Raw genomic sequence first — 26,078 nt, 5'->3', positions numbered from 1 at the left:
ACCACGAAGGACTTGCCTCACTTGGATAGATCTTCACAAAGTAGGTGATATCCTTGCCCTAAACTCCTTGGTTCAACTCCACAATCTTGACGGAGGCTCTCAAGTGACACCTAACTAATCTAGGAGACACCACTCTCCAAAAGGTAATAGATGGTGTGGTGATGATGAACTCCTTGCTCTTGTGCTTCAACTGATAGTCTCCCCGACACTCAACTCTCTCACACAGATTTGAATATGGTGGAAAGATGATTTGAGTGGAAAGCAACTTGGCGAATGCTAGATATCAAGATTCTTGTGGTTGGATTGGAATATCTTGGTCTCAACACATGAGTAGGTGGTTCTCTCTCAGAAAATGAGTAATAAAAGTGTAGGCACGTTCTGATCGCTCTCTCCCGAATGGAGGAAGGGTGGAGGGGTATATATATAGCCTCCACATAAAATCTAACTGTTAGACACAATTTACCAAACTCGATGGGACTGAATAGTGAAACTCGGTCAGACCGATTTAGTTCAAAATGTGAACGTTAGGCTTTTCGGTGGGACCGATATGTTAGGGTTAGGGCATAACTTAATCTCGGTTAGACCGATCACATGAACTCGGTGAGACCGATTTCAGTAATAGGCAAATAGAGAGTTGGTCGGGCAAACTTGGTGAAACTGATCGCTCATTTCGGTGAGACCGAAACGTTACGAAAGAAAAACAGAGAGTTTGCATTGCGAACTCGGTGGGACCGATCGCTCATCTCGGTTAGACCGAAACGTTACGAAGGGAAATAGAGAGTTTGCAATCCCATCTCGATGAGACCGAGATCCCTATCAGTGAGACCGAAATGATTAGGGTTTCTGTCTATGACTATGTCAAATGAACTCGGTGGCGCCGGATAGATCAAATCGGTGAAACCGAGTTTGACTTTTGGTTTGGGACACATGTGGAAATAAGAAAGTGGTTGAAAGCTTTTGAAGCATATGACTAAGCATTTTAAGCAAGCAAGCCATTAAGCAACACCTCATTCTCTTTTTGACACTAAATCCAAACAGGGTGTAAGGAAATACGTTTTGTACTTCCTCCGTCGCGAACTAGTTGTCTTAGATTTGTCGTTTGAGACTGAGGTAATACAATCTATCTGGAGTGACCATGCTGATAATGCATTTAACAGATTTACGACACATCACATTAATCTGCCCATCAGAAAAAGCCTGATTCCATACAACAGGCAGAAATACTAGCTGATACATATCGTAGCGACATGGGTTTGTTAAGGTATGTGGTGCCCTGTGGTACAGTGAGCAATACATTTCTGAAAAAGGATCGGAGCATATCCTATCAGGACACTGAATCGTTTGGTCTGTTGCTTTACATAATGAATCAATGGGGTCTGTCTGAACCCGTCTCCTATGGATAGTGAACCGGTCAAGATTTAGCATACCAGCACTAAAGAACCGGTCAAGATTTGGCGTCAAAAATAATACAGTGGCCACGCTGGAAGTGAAGACTTCTGAGCTCGGAGAGAAGCTATGGTTGTCCAAACTCTGACCATCCTCCGCAGACCAATCTGCAAATCCCCAGTATCAGCAGCACTGAGGTGCATTGTGGTTGGCCCAGTCGTGCGTCCTGCTTTTGCCCTTGCAGATCAGGCTATGTAGATCGAAAGCCAGGAACTTTGCTAAGACCCATCTTACGAAGAATGAGCTTGGGTATGGCTGGTGGGGCTGCAAGTCCCATGCTCCGGCTGAACTCTTCGCCGAGAGTAACAAGTCTGGACTTGTTACCACCAATGGTCTTGTTTGAGTTGTAGTACCCTAACCATGCTTGATATGCTGATTCCTTGCTCTTCATCTCTACTCTTCTGAGTGCACCTTTCACCTGTCATAAGAAAATCGACGGTTAAATGCACAGCTAATAGTAGTCCATCGCTGCTGAATTTGCACCAGACTGATCAAACGACACAACGAGCTACACAACTAATAAACCTCGCAAAAAGCAGTGCTTAAACTGAATACTGCTTACTTCTGTTTGAGTGCTTGAATCAACTGAAGGCGTCACAGCCTCTGATACCGACAGATCTTTCACGCTGGTAAGAAAATGGCTTTCCCAGGGAGCCAACAGTAAGAGGCCCTGCCCTTCCTTGCCTTTCCGTCCTGTCCTACCAATTCTATGTATATACTGTTCTCTACCAGCAGGAATCCCAACCTTATAAATGCAAATAAATTCTATGAGGAATGTGCATGAGATATTGGTAAAATTAAATCTGTGAAAACAGAACCTACCTGTATGACAAGGGTGACATCAGGATAATCAACACCACGGGCAGATACATCAGAACTAACTAATATCACACCCTTTGACCTTCTGAATTCATCCGAGACCTTAGTTCTTGCAGATTGTGACTTTCTGGAATGAATCTCTCTTATATTCAGTTTCAGCTGAGACAGAACTTCAGCAACAAGTTTCGTGACCATTGCAGTAGTACAGAATATAATCACCTGCAAAATTGCATGGGTAATGAGTTAAGGAGACACAATACATCTTAAATATGCATGATTGAAACTACCTGCTAAGATAACTTACTTTGTAGTCCGCATCATCTGCGACATGCTTCTTCAGTACATCATATAATATAGAGAAGTGCAGATCAAGTGGTGCGATCATATACATCTGGCTAACCTGATGCAGCAGCACTAATGTAAGGTACTTTCTTGCTTTAAACATTTACCGTACAGCTCATAAAAAATGATGGTCTAAACCTGTGAATGTGTCTCCTCGTCACCCTCTTTAACGGTGTTAATGAACCTATAGTCCTTCCTCATTGCTACGTGAGAAATTTGACGGACCTAATAACAAACATTCAACAAAATTAGACTGTAAATAGGCATTAAAAGTGCATAATGACAGACGCAGTTACCTCTTCTGGAACAGTAGCAGAAAACAGCAGTGTCTGACGGTCTTTAGGAGTGGCAGCCATAATTTTTTCAATATCTCTTCTGAATCCCATGTCAAGTAGGCGGTCAGCTTCATCAAGAACAAGAACCTTCACCCCTTTGAGCCGAGTAGAAAAACCAGGTGTGTTCTCAAGATGATCCTTAAGCCTTCCAGGTGTAGCAACAAGAATCTGTTTGGCCAAAACAAAGTATTAGTGCATAAACCACACCTAGATATGTGCAAACTTGAGCTGATAAGTAATCACCTGACACGGGTTAGCCTGCATGTTACGTTGCTCTTGAGTTATTCTTGTGCCACCAATTACAACCTGAACACCTAGCGAGCGATGATACTTGAGAAGCTTTTTGGCCTCAACAGCGACTTGGTTTGCAAGCTCTCTAGTAGGGCACATCACAAGCAAATTTATAGACGACCGCAACTGACTCCGTTGAGAACTGGGTAATTTAGAGAGAACCTCAATGGCTGGCAGCTAGAAACGCAAAAAGGAAACTCAGTTGGACTGGATAATGATTTAGAATATCACTGCAATAGTTCAGTAAATGCTAACACCATCGATTTGACTATTGGGGCTGAATAAAAAGGAGTACCAAAAAGGCAACGGTTTTTCCTGTTCCTGTCTTCGCTTTTGCAAGAACATCTTTCCCTGTAGTGGAGCAATACATTGGAATATCAGTTACAGGGCTCCCACCCAAGAGATTTGTATCAGAGTGAAGCAACAATATATGCAGTTTTGTTGACCTTGAAGGATTACTGGCAGAGTTGCCTCCTGCACCTGGGTCATCCTTCCATATCCAGCATCTTTGACGCCTTTCAGTGATAATTCAGAAATAGCACACTGATCAAACCTGCAATATGCAGGAGATTACTAAACCGAAAAATCCAAATGCATAAAGCTATTGACAGTTCTCGACTTTCAGGCAAACACAGTCTAGTTAGCAACTGGCGTCACGAACTAGAACCATTAGTTGTTTAGTCGCCAATTCCAGATGGCATCTGTACTCCCTAGCGTCGAATTACATAAAACCGAGTAACACAAAAAATTTGGTTGTTGTTCTATGTTTTTCTGTGCCATACTTATTTTACAGCTGCAGTAAGAAATTAGTTAGATAAAAAATTATATAGCCAATGACTATACTCTCATCAACTTACATGTTCTGGAACACAGCATGCCCATTTGCAGCTTGGTTCAGAGAAAAGACAAGGCAAGAACCCAAGTATCTAACAGCGGCCCAACCAAATGATACAAATATAATTCACCGTAATGTCAAACACAGCAGTACTTCAAAGAGGCGGCAACCGTCGATTATAATGCTACGGATTTGCATTCACACAAACAGATGACGCTATTAGAAGTTTAGAACTCTGTAAGAATCAATTAAGTGTAGCAGAACAGTATTCTAAATTTCTTCCTACCGCGCTGTTTTAAGATTTAAGCTCTACTCATAGAATCACCCACATTTCTTATATTTCAAACAGTAAAATCAGGCGACATTAACTGACCTCAATGTCTCAAACTCTCCATTTCTACCACACAGGACGCTATTAGAAGTTTAGAACTTGTAGAATCAATTAACTGTAGCAGAACAGTATTATAACATACATTCTATATTTATTCCTACCACACTGTTTTGATATTTAAGCTCTATACTCGTAGGAACACCCAGCATTTCTTATTTCAAACAGTAAAATCAGGCGACATTAACTCAAACTCTCCATTTCTACAATTCTGAAAAGATTTGAGAGTGGGCGTTTGTAGCCTTCAGCTTTCTCTATTACCGTGTCTCGCTGAGGTAGGAGCCATCCACGCCACCCGCCTCGCCGCCAATCTTCTCCGCGTCCAATTGCGGAGCCTCCCCTTCCCCTTCCTCCTCGGCACCCCTTATCCTGCTCGTGACAACCCTGGGAAACGCAAGTCCGCCTTCCGAGACCCTCCGCTGCCTCTTCGGGTCGGCCGCGCCGCGGGCGCTTCCCGACCGGAGCTGGCTGACGACGTCGCCGATGTCGACCTTGGCGGCGGCCAGGGAAGAAGGGGCTCGACGGCCGCTGGCTGTAAGACGGAGGCGGAGGCTGCAAGGGGAGGCCCTGGCGAGGACGGGGAGGCCGCCGTGGGTGCGGAGGAGAATATCGCCGCCGGCCATCTCCGGTGAGTGGCTGGGGCGTAGGGTTTTGGGTTCTGTGTGAGTCTGCGGCTTGGCGCGCGGGGACGAGAAGATAAGATATTTCGCCGGGTTCGTGGGACGCGGCTTCCCTTCCCTTTATAACGGCTGAATTTATTTTAGTCCCGCAAATTACAGAGAACCACATTTGTACGTATTATACAGCAATATTTGCACCGAGTCAGTGGTAGTTCAAAGACGCATGTCTTCTGACTTCACGACACTACAGGGACAGGATATCAAAAGCAACTTCCCAAAATGTGGTGCAATTTTGCTCTAATTATTTTGGAAAAACTCTGATTTATTATTACAGACAAACCGGTAAGAACTAAAAGCAGCACATGTCTGCGACTCAGCCACGATAGGTCGATGTATCTTGCCAAACACATGCCGCTGAGAAGAAGCATTCATCGATGCCACCAACAAGCGGCATCATCATCATCCATCACAGTTCACGGCACGATCTTTCGACTCTGATTCCACCATGAATGACCACCCATGCGATACGTGAAATCCTCACAAGCGAAGCCATGACTCTGATTTGTAGCTAGCCAGGTGGGTAGATAGAACTTCATTCGGATGGGAAGAGGGACATTGTAACCTTTTGTTAAACTTCAGTCTTTCTGGTCCGAGGGTAAAACACCTGGTCACCTTGCTTTTGTTTCTGTTTCTGATGAATTGATGAAAAACATAAGTGGCTTGGTCAGGAATTCCATTCTGATATGAGGGACAATCCCAATAGTTGGGCATCAAAGATCGGATGGCCGAGTTGGTCTAAGGCGCCAGATTAAGGCTCTGGTCCGAAAGGGCGTGGGTTCAAATCCCACTCCGGTCAAATTCTTTTTTTCTTCTCTCCTTCAGTTTCTTTTTTCTGTTCTGGAAAGTATTTATTAGGACACATTTGTAGAAATTCCTAATTGCTCTAGTGATCTAAAACACCTTACATTTTGTTTACGAAGGAAAATAGTAAATAAATTTTATTTTAGAAAAGGATTCACTTCCTAATTAGTAAAAACAAATATTTTAAAAAGGGATTCATGCTGCAAACCAGTAAGATTGATTACATGGATGATTGCAATTGTTTCAATAGTACAACTAAAGAGGGAGTAGTAGAGTACTTCTCTTTATATTTCACATACACTGAAAAATCCACTTGATTAGTTACAAATGAACAAAGAGATGAAAGTGTATCAGAAACGGACGGAATTGGGTGGGTCAGAATTGTTAAGTACTAAAAGCGTTTATTTTAGAAGTTGAATGTTTTAACAATGTTGATTTTATTGCTCTGAGAAGCTGTTCATTTATTAGTGGTTCTGGTCTGCTGTGTCAAGGGAGTCATTTCCGTTACATGGTTAAACCAAACGAGACTGTATTTGTCCATTCTGCATCTAATACATCATGTGATATGTTTTCCATAACGTTTGCGTTACCATCTGTGAAGCAAACACGTCCACAGTTCGAGCTATTCTTGACAGTGGTTCTCATGATGACAGCTTCGCTGGTCTTTGTTCGGTTAAACCTATCCCGAAGAAGCTACTGTCACAAGAATTTCTCGTGATTGTACTCTCCGCTGGTTTATTGAGGATTGGACGGGGTTGAGGGGATGCAGACTTGTAGGGGATTTAATCCTCCTCAACCCCCTTCAATCCTCTATAAACCGAACAAGCCCTAAGAGAAATTCTACAATGACCCCAAGCACAACAAATGAAGGAATATTATAGACAACCGATGAAGAGGCCATAGTTCGACCTGCATCATGGCAGGTGATCCCATATATAATAAGCTAAAAAGAAACAAGAAGATCAACCTTGGTCACTTATTTGGCACGGTGAAACTCTACAACTATGCATGTTATATTGTCGGCGCTCCCACGCGTGAAAGCGATCTCTGTCAGCTTTCGGGCCGCAGCTTCAGAGCCCACCTCCTCCTTCACAAATGCAACGGCGTGCTGCAAAACCACATTTATTATATATGAGCACAAATTTAGCAAGGAATGACAGTTTTAAATGCAAAATCAAACGAGCTGCTGGCAAGAAAATCATTTTCTTCTCGCCTGAAGAGAATAAGAGATGGTAACTTTGCACAAGTCAACGAATTGTCAATCCTGAAGCCATGCTTTTTCAATAGTATATTAACTGACCGAATAAGGCTCAAAGCAAATTGGTTTGCATCACTGCGTCTTCACAATGGTGCACTAGACATGTCAAGTTCAATACAACACATGTCGGTACGACGTATACAAGTCCCTATTTGCCACAACTCATACTACAATATATAATGCAACAAAGAAAGTCCACCGGAGATTTCACTATTGGTAGTCATGGCGCAAAGAAATGGAAAATAAAATGTGTGTGCAGCTGTGCATGAAATTTGGTACTCCCTCCGTACAAATACTATAAGATGTTTTGGATATTTCAATATGGACTACATATGGACTGAAATGAGTGAACAAACACTAAAACGTCTGATTCAGAAAAAAGTTAGAACATCTTATATTTGTGAACGAATGGAGTATTATGGTATACTGACCTCATTTGACACCACGTCCCACAGGCCATCACTAGCCAAAATCAGATACTCCAATTCATCATCTATTTCTTGTTCCTGACAAAATATTTTGCAAATACTCAAGTAAATTGCCCTGTGGCCAAGTGCATACATGACATCTATCAGGACCTAGGGCATTATTGTGTAATGGCATCTTTGCAGTCGGTATAAACAACAGCAAGTTACTGAGTATTGCAAGATCACCTGAATCTCAGGCTCTGCAACAACAAACGGCTTCAACAAACGATCTCCAAATGCCCGAGACATGGCAAGTACACCACCTACCCTCCATGTTCCTGCAAAGCAAACATTTGGCATTATCAGCTAATAGATATTTCAACAAACACGTGATTGGTTTTCAACAAAGTAAATCATCATATAACTAGTGTCAGGCTTACCACTAAATGTAACAACTCCTCCAGCATTTTCAATCCGTTCCCGCTCGTCACTTCTGTCTGGTTTGTGATCATCAGAGAGCACAATAGCTGCAAAGAAGATAAACCGAACTGATTTACCAATATGTTATATGAATATCCCAATATCAACAGATACTGGTAGATAAGCTGCTCATGCAATACAATCACCGGATATTTAAATGGTTGTAAGCCAACCCCGAAATTTAAGCAACTACTACACAAATGCATTATCCAACAAAATACTATTTTTTTGACGGTGCTACGGTGGGCTTACGCCGGCCTGAACCATTTTCATTATAAATAAGAAAGATACAAGACAACGGGTACAAGAGATAGCAGCCAACACACCCAAGAAGGAACAAAGAAAAACAGAGAGGAGAACCAGACGCAAGCTACGAACAAAGAACCACAGAGAGAGAACCAGAAGCAAGCTGCGACAAGCAGCCAACACCAAGAACTTAGCACCCATCACCACCGGCGGACCAAGAAGAGCGGGAACTAGCTTTGTTGGATTGGTCGAAAGGAGGTCCGCCGCCGAGAAGACGTAGAGAAGAAGTCGTCTGCTGCTCTGCATTCACTCAGCACCTTGAAGGGCTAGGAAGTCGCAGCCACCGTCGAAGGGCATCCCACTGCCTAGGAACGTCGCGACAGAGAGAGCCACAGACCGCACCGAAGGGCAATGATCCACCGAGACAATCCTGCACCTCCTCTGGGCCACACCACGGCCGCCGTCACAAATAGAGAGAACCAGAGCACTGTGCGAGGCAACCAAACCTCAAACGCCGTCGAAGAGCAGCGACCACCGAGACCTCACCGCCGCCACGAGCCCCCAAAAGGAGAGGCCAACCATCAGCACTGGATGACCAAGGCATTGGTCACCGCCACAGAGCACCTCCACCGCCACCGCCCTACAAACCAACAACCCGAACCAACGCTCCAACCCAGACATCAATAGACCAACTGCGGATCCATGGCTCCTAAAACAACGCCCCCAAGGGGGAAAACGACATCAAAGATGGCGTCGTCGTCCGATCCAGAGAAGGATCTAAGGCTTTCGCCCAGAGCACAGGAAAATAGCGGCAACGGTAGCTCCCTAATGATGCCTTCATGAAGGGAAACGGCGCCCGAGGACGTCGCCATCATAGTTGTCGACGATGTCGGCAGAAGGCTTTCGCCTGAAGCATCCCAGCCCGGCCATCTCCGCCACGCCGGCCACCAAGTCCGGCAGCGTTAGACCTACCCCCTCCTGCCAGTCCCCGGCGAGCGTCCCCGCTAGGTCCAGCAAGAGATATCCGGTATCACAGCCACTCACCTCGAGCACCTGCACAGACAGAGCCGGTCGATCTCAGCCGCCACCTGCACCCAATCCCTCACCGCCGGCCACAACACACCACCACACGCCTACCCCGTCGACAGCAGCCACCGTCGACCCCCCCCAGCCGCAGCAATGGAGCCTGCCGGGCCATGTGAGCCACCGCACCAGCGGGATCCAGATCTGGGCGCCCCCAGATCAGGCATGGCAGCTCACAGGGACACCGCGTCACCCAAGCCCGCACGCTGCGCTGACCACCAGCTCCGCCCTGCACCACCAGCCCCCGGCCTCGGCCACGGGGAACGCCGGCGAAGGGAGCAGGCTGCCACCCCAAGGAAGCAAGATCTGAAGGTGGAGCTCCCTGGGACAGAGCAGCGCCGAGTCCCTGCCGAGCCGTCCGCGGCTCCGCACCACCCGCGCCGCCGCACTGCACACCCACTGCGTGGGCATGCCCACATCCGCGCGCGAGTCCCCGTCGCCAGTCGAGCGCCCCGCGCCGCCACGCCTGGATGAGAGGAGGGTGAGACGTCCCCGCCGCCGCGCGGGCTTTGCCCGGCGACGCCTCCGGCGGCGGCGGGAGGAGGAGGACTGGAGGTGGGGTAGGTGGCGGTGGCGGCTAGGGTTTCTCCCGAGCCGCCCGCGGGAGCGACGCGGGAGCCTCTCCAACAAAATACTATCAGCGTTGAAATGTTAGGAAACATAGCTCCTATTCGGTCTTCGTGTTTCCCAATATGCATTTTCAGTTGTGCTGTTTCATATATACACATTTTCTCAAATACAAACACCGGATATTTCACATTATCAACTACCAGTTTCCACCTATTTACATTCTTGAAACACGATCTGTCCAGTAACTCATTTGACAAAGAAAAGTGAATGTAAAATTAACTGGCGTGCATTACTGACATGATACGACAAAAATACCAACTCTAAAAAACATTTAGGCCTCCTTTGGTTCATAGGATTGGAAAATCATAGGAATAGGAAAGTCATAGGAAATGAGATGACATGCATCTCAAATCCTATGCATAGGAATAGAAAAAGAGATGCCCTTTGATTCACACCATAGGATTTTTTCCATTGAGTCTAGGCTAATGTTTGTTTTCCTATGAAATGTGGAGGATAGGAAGAATTCCTCCATAGGAATAGGATTTCATTCCTACAAACCAAAGAGCTCTGAAGGAATTTTTCCTATAGAAATCCTATCCTATGAAAATCCTGCAAAATTCCTCCAAACCAAAGGAGGCCTTATCTGCTACATGATACTCCGTCGCAATGAGATTCATCGCAAATTTAAAATAACACACCAGGATCGCGATAATAGGTAATGTATGCAAACATTTATCCTAGAAAGTTATGAAGTGATTTATTACAATAACATATAATACATGGTCAACATTAACTGGGATAAAAGTTCTGGAAAAAAAATCACACCTTTGCCCGCCTTCGATATTACAGCCCGTGAATCGCCAACATTTGCCACATAGAGGTGGTTGCCAACAAAAATTGCTGTTGATGCAGTTGACCCAGCCTCTCTATGAATATTGGTTTCAGCATCCAAGAAATCTGAGTCAGTCTTCATATAGCTCTCACCTGGAATTACCATTAGTTACTATGGTCGATTACCCTACTAGATGCACTGAATGATTTTGAAGTAACGCTGATGAGTAAACATCATACTTATTGCTGTTTTTGTATCAGTAATGAAAGAGGGGTGTTTCAGGAGATTTTCAAATAAGTGCTCCTTGAGATACTCAGCGGCACATGAACCACCATGTCCTGTGATGACAAAATAACTTTAGTCTGAACAATAAACGAGACACAATGAAGTGTTTGAACGGTGAATTTCTCACCATCAAATACTCCAAAAAGGTTTATGTTTTTAGCATCCATTTTAGATGATCTCATGTCGTAGAAGTCTTCCATACTTGCTCTTCTCCCTCTCAAGCTAGAATATCCACAATACAAACTTCCATCCTCACTGCAACCACAGATGTTCGCAAGGGGAGAATTAAGGAATATAATAGAAGACGAATAGGCGTACTTTGCACCGATATGAATATGTTATCAATTAAGGACCAAGCCGTTTAGCATATATTTAGTCAGTGCAGTCCATTATCTTCTCTTCTTATCCATGATTCTAACAAAAGCAAGAATCAACAGCCAAAGGGTAGCAGCAATTTACAACAACTCATATGGTCTGATAATTGCTGACAAGAGCAAATCCAAGTGGTCGTTTATAGGTGCTTGATAGTGTCACAGTACCACACATCACCAAGCACCAGTTTAAAAGCAAATACTCAGTGTAGATACATTGTACAGATCGCACTCTGATTAAACCAACAACAAAAAGTATGCATTGTATTTTTGCTTAGTAAATGGTTCGTAGCAGCTTTTCACACAAAAAGGTTCAGTGAGAGAGATGGAGAGAGAAATAAAGACACAAGCAATTGACGCCCCCACTATCAATCAGCTCCCAATCAACATCACACTCTTATGCATGATAAAACATAAACACCGAGTACTAATTACAGCATCTGTCATCTGAGATGAGACATTTTTGCAATTTTCAGCAAGTTAGATAATTTTGGGGACATTGATGACTCAGAGACATGACTTCAATAGGTAACCTTTGAAAAAGTTTCCATAATCCAATTTTAAGAATTTCTAACCTTTTCTTCTGATAACGTCTATACTGTCAATGGTGATTGTGTCTCCTCAAAACCGTTGAAGTATGTACTTGACATTGGTACATCTACGCGGACTAGGAATTAGCATTTGTATCAGTGAATGAAATATAAAAGTATCAGATAATTGTTGTTGATCCTATACAAGAGTTAAAAATTAGAGAAGAGTGCTAGTTAAGCTAACTAAATACATGAGGGGTTTCTCTATAATCATGTAAGCATATAATCTATCTACATACACCCACCAATGGCCACATTACAAATGCGGCAACCAGCGATAACAAGTGACGAGGAACCAAGCTATGTATTTCCTTTTCCTAGTGACCATCTTACCCCAGGGAAGCAATGCCATTGTTTGGCCTAGATCCTCTCACTGCATGTTTTAATCAATATAAAAACTCTAACAAAATCTAGCATAGACCTAGAGAACGGTAGGGTCATCCAAGCATGATGTTACCTCTTCCAGCCGCCGCATGTGTGCCCCTTCTCGTCCTCCTTGGGCGCCCCCATGGCCGCCGCCGCCGTGGTCGCCTCCCCCACCTCTCTGGCTCCCCTTACCGCCCGAGCGGAGGATGAGGCTTCGACCATCGTCTTGGTGGCCCCCACGCGGAACCGGCGGTGCTTCAGCGGGTGCCACACGATCCTCTTAGTCTTAAAGCTCACTGGCCTAGGTGGCCGTGCCGCCCTCGCTATCGCCGCAGCGGGTGGAGACGAGGAGCTCGGGGCCTCCTGGTCCTTGACGCTGCCATCGGGCACCATCTCAATTGCCTCTAATGCCCAAAAATCAAGCTTCTCCGGAGGAGGGCGGCGAGCGTGGGTGAGCTGTAGGCGGCGGGGAGCGAGTTGAACCGATGGGAACGGGAGTCCGGCCGTGAATTCCCGATCCGCCTTCTGCTTCTTGGAAGAAATCGAGCCCCTGTTCCCCGTTCGGTTCTGCGGCTCCGACTCCCCCGATCGCCGCGGGCTGGCTTTGACGACCGGATAGGCTTGGCCCAGTCCGTTCCGCTGCAAAATGAGGCCTGAAGGCCCAGTTAAGGGCTCATTCGGTTTGAAGGAAATTAAAACGAAGGAATTAGTAGCATAGTTTTAAAAACCAAACCGGTAATCGAATCGGTAAGGCTGTCTGGTCAGGTTTTTACCGTTGGACTGCCAGTTCACCGGTTCGGTTGTCGGTTTGCTTTTGGGAAATTTTATCACATCATGGCAATTTTGAATATATATTTTGAATATATATTTTTACTTTCTCACATGAAATTTTTATTATTAAGAGCATGGCGCTTTTATTATCAAGAGCATGATTTTTTATTATTATTAATACCATTAAAAATCTTTACCTGATAATAAAGCGGCTATTGCTTCTGTCTGCCTGTTGTCAGATTTACCCCTGAAGTTATCAGTAATTATCCCCTACGCCACCGGTAGGTGAAAAAAAACAGTTTGTTTTTCCTTCTAAGTCGCCGCCGGCTTTATTGTTTATTGACAGCGAGGCCCCAAATGTTTCACATCCATCGAAGTAGTCTGGTGGATTGAGCCTAATATCTCCAAAGAAGAGACCCGAGTTTGAATCCTGGTTCTTCCTTTTTCGTGCATTTTCTCTTCAATTTTCGTTGGCGTATGATAAAATTGCCTAGCCTAAGCCCATCTGTGCACAGTCTTGCAGTTTCGGCCCAGCTACTCTATTTTTAAACTTTTTTTTCTTTTTTGACAGATTTAAATGCTTTAGAAAACATACATTTCAAATCCTAAATCCAAATTAAACAGTTATATATGGAAATCATTCAAAAGAATGTATAGATTCCAAATATGCTATTAACTAGATACATGTTTAGGGTGCACTCTTAATTAATACTTTTCTTTGTATGGTGTATATTGAAAATGCATATTATATATGTTTTCTACTCATTTAAATTGACTAGATAGGATAGTCTGATGCTCTTATAAAATCTAATATTGACGGCACAAGGGATGCATATGTGCTAACGGTGTGTCTAATAAATTGGACATACTTTAGTATATTATAAAATATCGTCCTACCTTTATGGTTTCGTGCAACACCACTTATCATGTTGTTTCTCATACGACAATGTGAAACATTTCAAGGGATTTGTCGATGTCGTTGAGTGTGTATGAGGGGTGTATTTTTTTTCTCCCGTTGCAACTCACAGGCACGTATGCTAGTTATTATTAAGAGGATGATAGTTTTATTAATAAGATTTGTTATTAATAACATGGCAGATTATTTTTAGGAGGATGCTCGTTTTATTAAGAATAAGATGGCAGTTTTATTATTTGAGAGCCCATCTGTGCATTTTCGTGCATTTTCTCTTCAATTTTCGTTGGCGTATGATAAAATTGCCTAGCCTAAGCCCATCTGTGCACAGTCTTGCAGTTTCGGCCCAGCTACTCTATTTTTAAACTTTTTTTTCTTTTTTGACAGATTTAAATGCTTTAGAAAACATACATTTCAAATCCTAAATCCAAATTAAACAGTTATATATGGAAATCATTCAAAAGAATGTATAGATTCCAAATATGCTATTAACTAGATACATGTTTAGGGTGCACTCTTAATTAATACTTTTCTTTGTATGGTGTATATTGAAAATGCATATTATATATGTTTTCTACTCATTTAAATTGACTAGATAGGATAGTCTGATGCTCTTATAAAATCTAATATTGACGGCACAAGGGATGCATATGTGCTAACGGTGTGTCTAATAAATTGGACATACTTTAGTATATTATAAAATATCGTCCTACCTTTATGGTTTCGTGCAACACCACTTATCATGTTGTTTCTCATACGACAATGTGAAACATTTCAAGGGATTTGTCGATGTCGTTGAGTGTGTATGAGGGGTGTATTTTTTTTCTCCCGTTGCAACTCACAGGCACGTATGCTAGTTATTATTAAGAGGATGATAGTTTTATTAATAAGATTTGTTATTAATAACATGGCAGATTATTTTTAGGAGGATGCTCGTTTTATTAAGAATAAGATGGCAGTTTTATTATTTGAGAGCATGGTCTTTTTATTATTAAGAGTTAGGATAGAGGTATTTTTATTATTAAATGGATGCTATTTTTACTATTAAGAGGGTGACATTTTTGTTTTTTGCAACAAAAAAATTGTGTTTCGACCATGGAAAATCTATTAGACTTATCTAGATAAAACATTTTTTAAAGTTTAGCATGATATTTTGTATAAAATAGAGCATGGCAGTTGTAAATTATGTTTTCTTTTTGTCTTTTCTTGTATCAGGTTTTTTACATTTTTTAGAGACCTTTATTTACAGTCCTTTAATTTATGTTCTTTACTTTTAAGTTTTTATTACTCTCGTTGCTACAATCAATCCTTTTGGGGGCTTTGATAGTGCACTTTCTTCACGAAGGTCCAATTTCCATCCTCTCTTTGGGAAATAATTCTTCAATTCTCTACATTTTAAGATAAACCATAATTAATTGATGCAAAGATTGTTGGAAAACCGTAAAAGTGTAATATTTACCATCTAAAATTGTGATGCAATATATGAAGTATCATCTATTGCGCCAAGACAATCATGTGATGGCATGAAAACATATTTTTACTACTCTATGACAACATTACAAGCATGTTATGTCATGAACTACAAGCAGTGCTCACCTTGAAATACGATAACATCTTGGGCTCGTATGAACCTTGTTAGGAGTGTGCCCTCTTGGTGGTTGATCATCTTTCTTCTAAGCTTCCCGTTAGCATTACACGACTTGCTTGAAATACTTGAAAATGGTGTCCATGGATCTCCTGAATGTGATGTGCACAGCCTTCTACCACAGATGACCTACAACATGAAAGAACATGACAACTTGCTCTTCCATAGAGGTGTGGATGCTATCTTCTAGCTTCCTCTATTCCTAAGTGTCTCCACAAGCATAGAAAAAGGTGCTCTTCGGATACATACGAAGCATGTTCACAACCTCTATGGTGTTGCTGTTGTAGATATAATTCAGATTCGCCATATTCTCCCTATATCGGATTAACATTGGACCATAACAGATGATAGGTTTATCACTCCGACGAACAAATCTCTTCTCATGTGGACCAACATGAGCTAGGCCCGAATCATAACTATGAGTGTTGTTGCGTGAACAACCAGATTCATTTGTTCGTCTATAACGACCTAATGGCAACATTAGTGTTGCAGTAAACAATGGTAAAATCGAGCAACATTGTACCTAACGAACTAACATAGGAAGGGGATTGTATGGTGCTTACCCACTTTGGAGCCGACAACCCGCCCATGGCGAAGATGAGGAGGACGAGATAGAGTTAGAGATGAAGGGGAGAAGTAGGTCTTGCTGCCGGAGATCGAAGTAATCCGTCGCCGCCACTTCCACAGACCCGAGTTGCCGCTGGTGCCAAGAACTGAGGCTCGATTTGTTCTAGCACTAGAGTGAGCGAGTAAATAGGGTGTGATGTTAGGTTTTGCGCCATATTTTGGTGTCCAACCATCTCCGCGCACATTCCTCCCTGCATCGCCACGTACGTCGAGCCCCCTTTTACTCTCGACTCAGCTTGGCTCACTGGAAATAGCTATTTCGAACGTCTTCTTAGGCTTTGTCCATTGCAAGGTGTAGAAGTGCATGCTCTAGCCATTTCAACCAAATGACTGATCTGATGAAAGAGACTAGATAATACATTTATACGTCAACACAAGGTGCTTAGAGGAGGTGTTTAGAAAAATAAATCAAATTTTCCTGAGTAGAGTAAAGCATGATGGATTATGGATGGTCTTAGGCCCATATAAGAAAATAACCCCTTGTTAATCTCTAAGGCCCATGAATGTGCATGGTAAGTGGTGAGAAATTTGATGGGAAGTTTAGAACCATACTACTACAGTAGGAAGAGTGATACCTCTTTATAAGGACCGCTCTACCACTTGCTATTGGGAGCTTGAGAATAGGAGATGTACACACGCGCTCCTCCTCCGCCGCCCGCCTCGTCACGACGCGCGCGCGCCGCGGGTTGCGGGTATGAGCCGAACCGAAGCTTATTGTAACGCCCAAAGATGCGGCTATATCTCCCACATGTCAGGGCACGACTTAGAGGCATAACCGCATTTTGGTCTTGTCGCAAGAAGGGTCATCTTCACACAATCCCATGTAATGAACAAGAAAGAGTAAATAGTTGGCTTACAATCGCCACGTCACACAATGATCAAATAATTCATACATCATTCAGAGTACACACATAGTCTGACTACGGACGAATCCAAATGAAAAGAAGACAACCCCAAATGCTAAATCCCGATCGTCCCAACTGGGCACCACTACTGATCATCCGGAAACGAAACATAGTAACGCCCAAGGTCTTCGTCGAACTCCCACTTGAGTTCGGTGGCATCACCTGCACTGGTATCATCGGCACCTGCAACTGCTTTGGTAGTGTCCGTGAGTCACGATGACTAAGCAATCTCAAAAACCGCGAGATCAAGACTATTTAAGCTTATGGGTAGGATGTGGTTATAAGATGGAGTTGCAGCAAGCGCTAAGCAAATATGGTGGCTAACATACGAGTACAATACTAAGAAGAGAAACTACGCAACGGTCGTGAAGCTAGAAGTGATCAAGAAGTGATCCTGAACTACTTACGTTCATACATAACCCAACCGTGTTCACTTCCCGGGCTCGGCCGAAAAGAGACCATCACGGTTACACACGCGGTTGGCGCATTTTAATTAACTCAAGTGTCAAGTTCTCTACAATCGGATATTAACAAATTCCCATCTGCCACATAACCGCGGGCATGGCTCTCGAAAGTTTATACCCTGCAGGGGTGTCCCAACTTAGCCCATCACAAGCTCTCACGATCAACGAAGGATATTCATTCTCCGGACTAACCCAATCAGTCTCGGAATCCGGGTTACAAGACATTTTGGCAATGGTAAAACAAGACCAGCAAGACCGCCCGATGTGCCGACAAATCCTGACATGAGCTGCACATATCTCATTCTCAGGGCACACCGGATGGGACAAGCTACGAGTAAAACCAACCCTCGAGTTTCCCCGAGTTGGCCCCGCAGGCTGCCCGGTTCGGACCAACACTCAGAGGAGCACTGGCCCGGGGGGTTGAATTAAGATAATCCTCGGGTTAATTACTCCCTAGGAAAAAGTTTAGTTGTTATTAGGAAAATGGTAAAACCAAGGTTGGGCCTTGCTGGAGGAGTTTTATTCAAAGCAAACTGTCAAGGGAGTCCCATAACCCCAACCGCGTAAGGAACGCAAAATCAAGGAACATAACACCGGTATGACGGAAAGTAGCGCGGCAAGAGTGGAACAAAAGATCGAGCAAAAGGCCAAGCCTTCCACCCTTTGCCAAGTATATAGATGCATTAATTGAATAAGAGATATTGTGATATACCAACTTATCCATGTTCCAAACATGGAACAACCTGCTCTACACCTGCAACTAGCAACGCTATAAAAGGGGCTGAGAAAAAGCGGTAACATAGCCAAACATTGGTTTGCTAGGAAGGTGGGTTAGAGGCTTGACATGGCAATATGGGAGGCATGATAAACAAGTGGTAGGTAGCGCGATAGAGCGAACAACTAGCAAGTAAAGATAGAAGTGATATCGAGGGTAATGATCATCTTGCCTGCAAAGTTCTCAGGGTTGTCGAAAGCTTGCTCCTCGTAAACGTACTCAATAGGATCCTCATTCACGAACTCGTCTCCCGGATCTACCCAAAGCAAGAACACAAGCAACAAAACAACAATCAATCATAGTGCAATGCACAAGCAACATGATGCAAGACATGACATGGAATGCAAGGTATGATGTGCAATGCATATGGGTACTCCGGAAGGGAAAAGATGATCATGGCATCAACTTGGCAAACCAAGCACGCCACTGGAAAGATTGAGTGATTTCGGATACGGATCACCGAAAACGGATGCATGGTTTGCAAATTACAAGCAAAACAAGAACGATGCAAAACTGCGCTTAACAGCATCATAGCACTTAAGATGCATCAAGAAACTATGCTACATCACTCCAACATAGCAACAAAGCACATTGCAGTGAAGTACAGGTGAAGCTCTACGAATCATGAGCACTAAGCTCATGCTAGAACTCACAAGAACAAGCCTAAAACAGCATGGCAAAAATGCAAATGACAACAGTTTCACAGACTTAGTGAAAATACTAAACATGGCATAAACAGCATCAGGCAACGATGTTTAGAGCTAGCAAATAACATGCTATAGGATCATAACATGGCAAGCAAGAGCATTGCATGCCAGTACTAAAGGCAATGAATAAAACTCCATTACTGAACTTTAGCCAAAGATGCACAGAATAGATGGTAGCATCAATGCAAGCATGGCAAGTGATATGAACAGTTTCAGACTTAGAACACAAACATAGCATGGCAGAAACAGATCCATGATAGCAACTTTGCAAGCTCATGCCACTCACCACAAAGCATTTCATGGCATCACAAGGTAACCAACAGTAAGAAGGCACATTTATGAAGCTAAACATGGCAAGAGAAAGTTCATAGGGTGCATGGATCACTAAGAAAACACATGGCAAAAATGAACTTCATGTTAACAATCTGCTAGCAACAATATTTAGCAAAAGTAGAGCATGGTAATGACAAGCTACGCTATCCCATAATTACGACCAAAGGCATGAATGGATAGAGCATAATCATATCTTCAAAACACTCTTAATGAACTCCATCAAAATATGCATGGACCTACTTGTGGCAACAAGTCAACATAGCAACATATTGTAACAGGAAAAGACTTAGCAGAAAAACTTAGTGTCTGAAATCAGCAACATCATGTGGCCTACTTTTCATGCTTGTGATAGTCACCATAGAGCTCACAAAATACAAGGCTTGCACCACTGTAAAGATGGCATGAAGGTGCTCCTAAAATATGTAGACATGATGCTCAAAGGATGCACACAAAAAATGCTATGAAAATGACAAATCAGCAAGTTATGATGGGTTCCAGCAGACAACATCATATAGCACTTTTGCAACAAAGATTAAGGCATTAATATGAACAATAACATGCATGAAAATGACACTAACATGAAGAGCATCATGGGGCGAACATTTTTATATATCATATGCGCAAATCGGAGCTACGAGCATGGAGATATGGCAGGTCAAACATGGGCACGTGAAATAGGAATTTTGGGGACTTGGAAGAATTTTACCCCGCGATATCTAGGGTTCCTCGCACGCGAACCGAGGCCGGATCGGAGTTCGTCGGAGATGTGTGATACGTCTCCAACGTATCTACTTCTCCAAACACTTTTGCCCTTGTTTTGGACTCTAACTTGCATGATTTGAATGGAACTAACCCGGACTGACACTGTTTTCAGCAGAATTGCCATGGTGTTATTTTTGTGCAGAAATAAAAGTTCTCGGAATGACCTGAAAATCCACGGATACACGTTTTGGAATTAATAAAAAATACTGGCGAAAGAATCAGTATCAGGGGGCCCACACCCTGTCCACGAGGGTGCAGGGCGCGCCCCTGCCTCGTGGGCCCCCTGGGACTCCACCGACCTCAACCCCAACTCCATATATTCACTTTCGGGGAGAAAAAAATCAGGGAGAAGTATTCATCTCGTTTTACGATACGGAGCCGCCGCCAAGCCCAAATCTTCCTCGGGAGGGCTGATCTGGAGTTCATTCGGGGCTCCGAAGAGGGGAATTCGTCGCCATCGTCATCATCAACCATCCTCCATCACCAATTTCATGATGCTCACCGTCGTGCGTGAGTAATCTCATCGTAGGCTTGCTGGGCGGTGATGAGTTGGATGAGATTTACCATGTAATCGAGTTAGTTTTGTTAGGGTTTGATCCCTAGTATCCATTATGTTCTAAGATTGATGTTGCTATGACTTTGCTATGCTTAATGCTTGTCACTAGGGCCCGAGTGCCATGATTTCATATCTGAACCTATTATGTTTTCATGAATATATGTGAGTTCTTGATCCTATCTTGCAAGTCAATAGTCACCTACTATGTGTTATGATCCGGCAACCCCGAAGTGATAATAATCGGGACCACTCCTGGTGATGACCGTAGTTTGAGGAGTTCATGTATTCACTAAGTGTTAATGCCTTGGTCTGGTACTCTATTAAAAGGAGGCCTTAATATCCCTTATTTTCCAATAGGACCCCGCTGCCACGGGAGGGTAGGACAAAAGATGTCATGCAAGTTATTTTCCATAAGCACGTATGACTATATTCGGTATACATGCCTACATTACATTGATGAACTGGAGCTAGTTCCGTGTCACCCTATGTTATAATTGTTGCATGAGGAATCGCATCCGACATAATTATCCATCATTGATCCATTGCCTACGAGGTTTTCACATATTGATCTTTGCTTAGTTACTTTTCCGTTGCCATTGTTACGATTGCTACAAAAACTACTACTGTTACTTTTGCCACCCTTACCATTACTTCCATACTACTTTGCTACTAAATACTTTGCTACAGATATTAAGTCTTTCAGGTGTGGTTGAATTGACAACTCAACTGCTAATACTTGAGAATATTCTTTGGCTCCCCTTGTGTCGAATCAATAAATTTGGGTTGAATACTCTACCCTCGAAAACTGTTGCGATCCCCTATACTTGTGGGTTATCAAGACTATTTTCTGGCGCCGTTGCCGGGGAGCATATCTCTATTCTTTGAGTCACTTGGGATTTATATCTGTTGATCACTATGAGGAACTTTGAAAGGATCAATATGGTTGACTAGAGGGGGGTGAATAGGCAACTAAATTTTTTTAGCTTTTCTTTAACAATTTAAACTTTGCATCAAAGTAGGTTGTCTAGATATGCGACTAGGTGAGCAACCTATATAATGCAACAAGGATAGGAACACAAGCAAGCAAGAGATATGACACAAATAAGCTTGCACAAGTAAAGGCACGAGATAACCAAGAGTGGAGACGGTGGAGACGAGGATGTGTTACCGAAGTTCCTTCCCTTTGAGGGGAAGTACGTCTCCATTGGAGCGGTGTGGAGGCACAATGCTCCCCAAGAAGCCACTAGGGCCACCATATTCTCCTCACGCCCTCACACAATGCGAGATGCCGTGATTCCACTATTGGTGCCCTTGGAGGCGGCGACCGAACCTTTACAAACAAGGTTGGGGCAATCTCCACAACTCAATTGAAGGCTCCCAACGACACCACGAAGCTTCATCACAATGGACTATGGCTCCGCGGTGACCTCAACCGTCTAGGATGCTCAAACACCCAAGAGTAACAAGATACGCAAGGGATTAGTGGGGGGAATCAAATTTCTCTTGGTGGAAGTGTGGATCGAGGCCTTCTCAACCACTCCCGAGCAAATCAACAAGTTTGATTGGCTAGGGAGTGAGATCGGGCGAAAATGGAGCTTAGAGCAACAATGGAGCTTAGGGTTGGAAGAGATAAGTCAACGGGGAAGAAGGGGACCCCTTATATAGTGAGGGACAAAGATCCAACCGTTATCCACCTACCAGCCCGCGGCCAGCGGTACTACCGCAGGGCCGCGCGGTACTACCGCTTGCTGCCAAGCGGTACTACCGCATAGTCATGCGGTACAACCGTACAGGCCCGGGGTACTGCCGCAACACCAGCAACAGCAAGGTCAGATCTGAAGCACAAGAGCTGAGGGCGGTACTTCCGCGAGCACGGTACTACCGCGCCGCCATGCGGTACTATCGCAAGGCAGGAATCCCCTAGCCAGGGGGGAAGGAAACATCCGTGCATACTTCCGCAAAGAAACGGAAGAAGCAAAAAACCCGACACAGTACTACTGTAGAGGGGCGGTACTACTGCCTGACAACATAGCACGGTACTACCGCGGAACGAAAGCAGTACTACCATGGTAGGCGCGAATGTAAAAAATTACATCCGCCCCTACTACTGCGAGGGAGCGGTACTAGCCTGGTGGGCAACGGTAGTGCAGCTCCAGGGGAGCGGTACTACCGTGGGCACCTGCGGTACTACCGCGCCGCAGCATGGTACTACCGCTGGTGCCTACGGTACTACCGCTCACCTGGGAGCAGTACTACCGCGAGCCAACACAGCAGCCAGAAACAAGGAGGCGAGAAAGCGGAGGATGCTCCAAGGGAAAGGAGGGGACTAGAAAGAGACGTGTACGTTATGATTCCACCCAAACCTTTCCGACGCGGACCCCCTCTTAATAGTACGGCTTTCCTACGACTCAAATCCACCAAAAAGAAATGTAGAAAAGACATCGTCTTCAACAGTCTTCGAGGGGCACCCGACCGTCTTGTGCCTAGCGATGAAATGTCTGGGATACTCAAGGCACACGATTAGTCCGCAAACGCGTTGTCATCAATCACCAAAACACCTTAGGGATAAATATGCCCTTACAATCTCCCCCTTTTTGGTGGATTGATGACAATACAGGATTTGCACAAGGGAAATAATATTAAGCAACCGCAAACCCCTCCTCTCTAGAATATAGACGGGCTCCCCGTAGATGTGTGCCAACTAGATGGGTGCTTTGGACTGCACGGCACGCATACTTGGATCAAAGCTCCCCCCTATATTAGAGAGACAAGGCATATCTAGTAATAGGAAGGCTAACACTAGACATGATAGCACAAACATAAGTTAACTAAGATAGATAGAGTGCATATGTCTTACACCATATGTAGGATAAGTCTCGAAGGCACAAACCAAACAAAAGCAAACGAGGCAAACGAGGTTCAAACGACAAAGCAAACACACCAAGCACGACACAACGCAAATCCCTACACTCTCTCCCGCTTTGGCATCGAGACGCCAAAAAGGCAGAGAGGACACCTACACACACGGGGTGGCTCAGGCAGAGAAATCGTCCCACTGCTTCTCGTGCTCCTCGTCAGACTCAACGACGGGGACGGGCTCCTCGATGTCCTCCTCTGAACTGGTCCACTTGTACCCCTGCTTCGCCAGCCAGGCAGTCTCTGGCGTGATGACGTCCTCAGAACCGCCAGAGACATCCTCTCCAAAGAGCCTCATAACCTTCTTGTCACGGCGGCGACTCTCCTTGTCTGCCACGTGAGTCCTGTACTGTCCCTTTGCTTGCATGCAGAAGCGAGTCTTCATCTTGTCCTTTAACTTCTTGGCCCACGACGGCTCAGAGGAAGGTGGTATAGACCTAGCAGCACGGTCCTCAGCAACATTTTCTGCACCAGCCTCCTCCTCACCAACAGCCCTCCTAGCAGTAGAAGCCTCAACACGGGTAGTAGTGTTGGCTCAGTTGGGCTTGACGCGGAGACTGATGGACTCATGCCGAATCCAGTTTGGAGCAAGGAACTCATCACCAGGGTACATCTTCTCCCAAGCTGTGGAGAGCAACAGAAACAGGTACGGTCCATAGATAGGTACCTTGCGAGTGAACACCGCAAACCGAAGCTCACACCACATGATGTGTGAGACATCAAGTGGCTGAGTCTGAGATGAATGTGCCTCTGCACACAGGAGCAACATGTCCACTAGATAAGAATGAACCTTGTCCTTGTCGCCAATGCGTGGGAACAGAGTGTTGCGGAAGATGCGATGCATGATATCCAGAAAGGAGTTCAGCACCCAAGTCGACTTGCCATTGGGGAGCACCTTTTGAACAAGGAATGGCTGAAGCAAGTTCTTGTTAGCAGACTCAGAGTTGGCGTGGGGGCGAACACCAATGGGTGTGTGAAGACCGTCATCAGGAATGTGAAGTAGATCCATGAACTCCTTCCATGTAGCAGACAGCTGACGGCCGTTGGTCATCCAGGTCATCCTCCGCTCATCCCCGGGATGAAAGTAAACTGAGGCAAAGAACTGATAGATAAGCTCAGGGTCATAGTCAAGGTGAAAGGAGATCACAGGCTCAATAGCAAACTGCTCCACCAAGTCCAGAGCCTCTTCAAAATAGTCACGAAACTTGTCCTTCCGCATGTGATTCATGTCTATCCACTTGACATCCATGAAGGTATTCTGCTTGTTCTTGATCACATCCAGATAGATGAGAGCCTGTTGCTTGGTCCAGAACAACTCGGTGCCTCTGAGAACAGCCCAAGGATTCACATAGGGATTGATCTTCCGGCGTTCGACATACTCATTGACTGAAATCTCGTCCATGCCCTTAGCAGGTTCCTTTTGCTTGCTGGTAGTGGTCTTGACATTGCGCTTGGGGGCATTGGAGCCCTCTGGTGCTTCATCTTGGGGATTGCGCAGACGCTTGGAGCCAGTGTCACGACTGGGATTGGAACGGCGAGAGCCACCACCTGAGACACAAAGCGCAAAACACACATGACAAGCAAGAAGGATGAATGCAAAGACCACAAAAAAGCAAAAGAAACATGCAGAGAGCACACAAGATAATTGCCATGAGAGAGATTTGACCCCTACGGTAGTACTGCCAAGTGCTGCGGTACTAAGATTGTAGTACCACTCTTAGTCGCGGTAGTACCGTGTAAGGTCACGGTAGTACTGGGCTTAGGAGCGGTAGTAGGATCTTAGTGCCACAGCTAGCATGGTAGTACCGTGTAAGGTCACGGTAGTACCGGGTTTAGGAGTGGTAGTAGGATCTTAGTGCCACAGCTAGCACGGTAGTACCGCGTCTGATGGGCGGTAGTACCGCACGAGCTAGCGCAGTAGTACCGCACCTGATGGGCGGTAGTATCGCACGAGCGGTAGTATCGCACATGAGACATGGTAGTACCGCACCGCGTTAGATCCGAACAAGTTCAAATCTGAGAAAAGCCCGCGAAACCGCGGCGGTACTACGGTTGGACAAATCTACCACAAGACAACATATCAAGTATGATTCCTACGCAACACAACTCTCCTACATCCTACTCTTGCACAGATTTGGCCTAAAATCTCAAGAACAACAAGCATCTCCCCAAAAACCTAGAAGCGAGAGAACAACCAAGAAAAAGAGGGATTTGGGGAAAACCCTTGGTCCATGGCAAGAGGAAGTGGTGGGGAATGATCCCACCGGTCGGAATTCGAG

The 26,078-nt window shown here is 44.6% G+C and overlaps 2 protein-coding genes and 1 non-coding gene across 3 annotated transcripts; 1 reads left to right on the top strand and 2 right to left on the bottom strand.

The window, feature by feature from the left end:
* Positions 1-1,174: 1,174 nt before the first annotated feature.
* Positions 1,175-5,176, bottom strand: LOC125544128 (DEAD-box ATP-dependent RNA helicase 25). Its single transcript, XM_048707709.2, has 10 exons — positions 4,718-5,176; positions 3,680-3,786; positions 3,529-3,584; positions 3,186-3,410; positions 2,904-3,110; positions 2,746-2,832; positions 2,570-2,665; positions 2,269-2,484; positions 2,009-2,191; positions 1,175-1,864 (listed from the first exon to the last, which is right to left on the bottom strand). The coding sequence occupies exons 1-10, from the start codon at positions 5,077-5,079 to the stop codon at positions 1,637-1,639; spliced, it is 1,767 nt and encodes a 588-aa protein (XP_048563666.1). The 5' UTR covers positions 5,080-5,176; the 3' UTR covers positions 1,175-1,636.
* Positions 5,177-5,851: 675 nt separating this feature from the next.
* TRNAL-AAG (transfer RNA leucine (anticodon AAG)) lies at positions 5,852-5,932 on the top strand. Its single transcript has one exon. It is a non-coding gene; the product is annotated as a tRNA-Leu (tRNA).
* An 851-nt stretch (positions 5,933-6,783) lies between these two features.
* LOC125544129 (putative protein phosphatase 2C 7) lies at positions 6,784-12,948 on the bottom strand. The gene is made up of 8 exons (XM_048707710.2): positions 12,517-12,948; positions 11,226-11,353; positions 11,053-11,151; positions 10,807-10,965; positions 8,043-8,129; positions 7,849-7,940; positions 7,627-7,701; positions 6,784-7,045 (listed from the first exon to the last, which is right to left on the bottom strand). Exons 1-8 carry the CDS (start codon positions 12,816-12,818, stop codon positions 6,914-6,916), a joined length of 1,074 nt encoding a protein of 357 aa, XP_048563667.2. The 5' UTR covers positions 12,819-12,948; the 3' UTR covers positions 6,784-6,913.
* Between the last annotated feature and the right edge of the window lie 13,130 nt (positions 12,949-26,078).

Source organism: Triticum urartu, chromosome 3A, assembly GCF_056163025.1.
Source record: "Triticum urartu cultivar PI428250 chromosome 3A, HENAU_Tu73, whole genome shotgun sequence".
Taxonomy (NCBI): Eukaryota; Viridiplantae; Streptophyta; class Magnoliopsida; order Poales; family Poaceae; genus Triticum; species Triticum urartu.
This window is presented reverse-complemented; position numbering and strand designations above follow the sequence as displayed.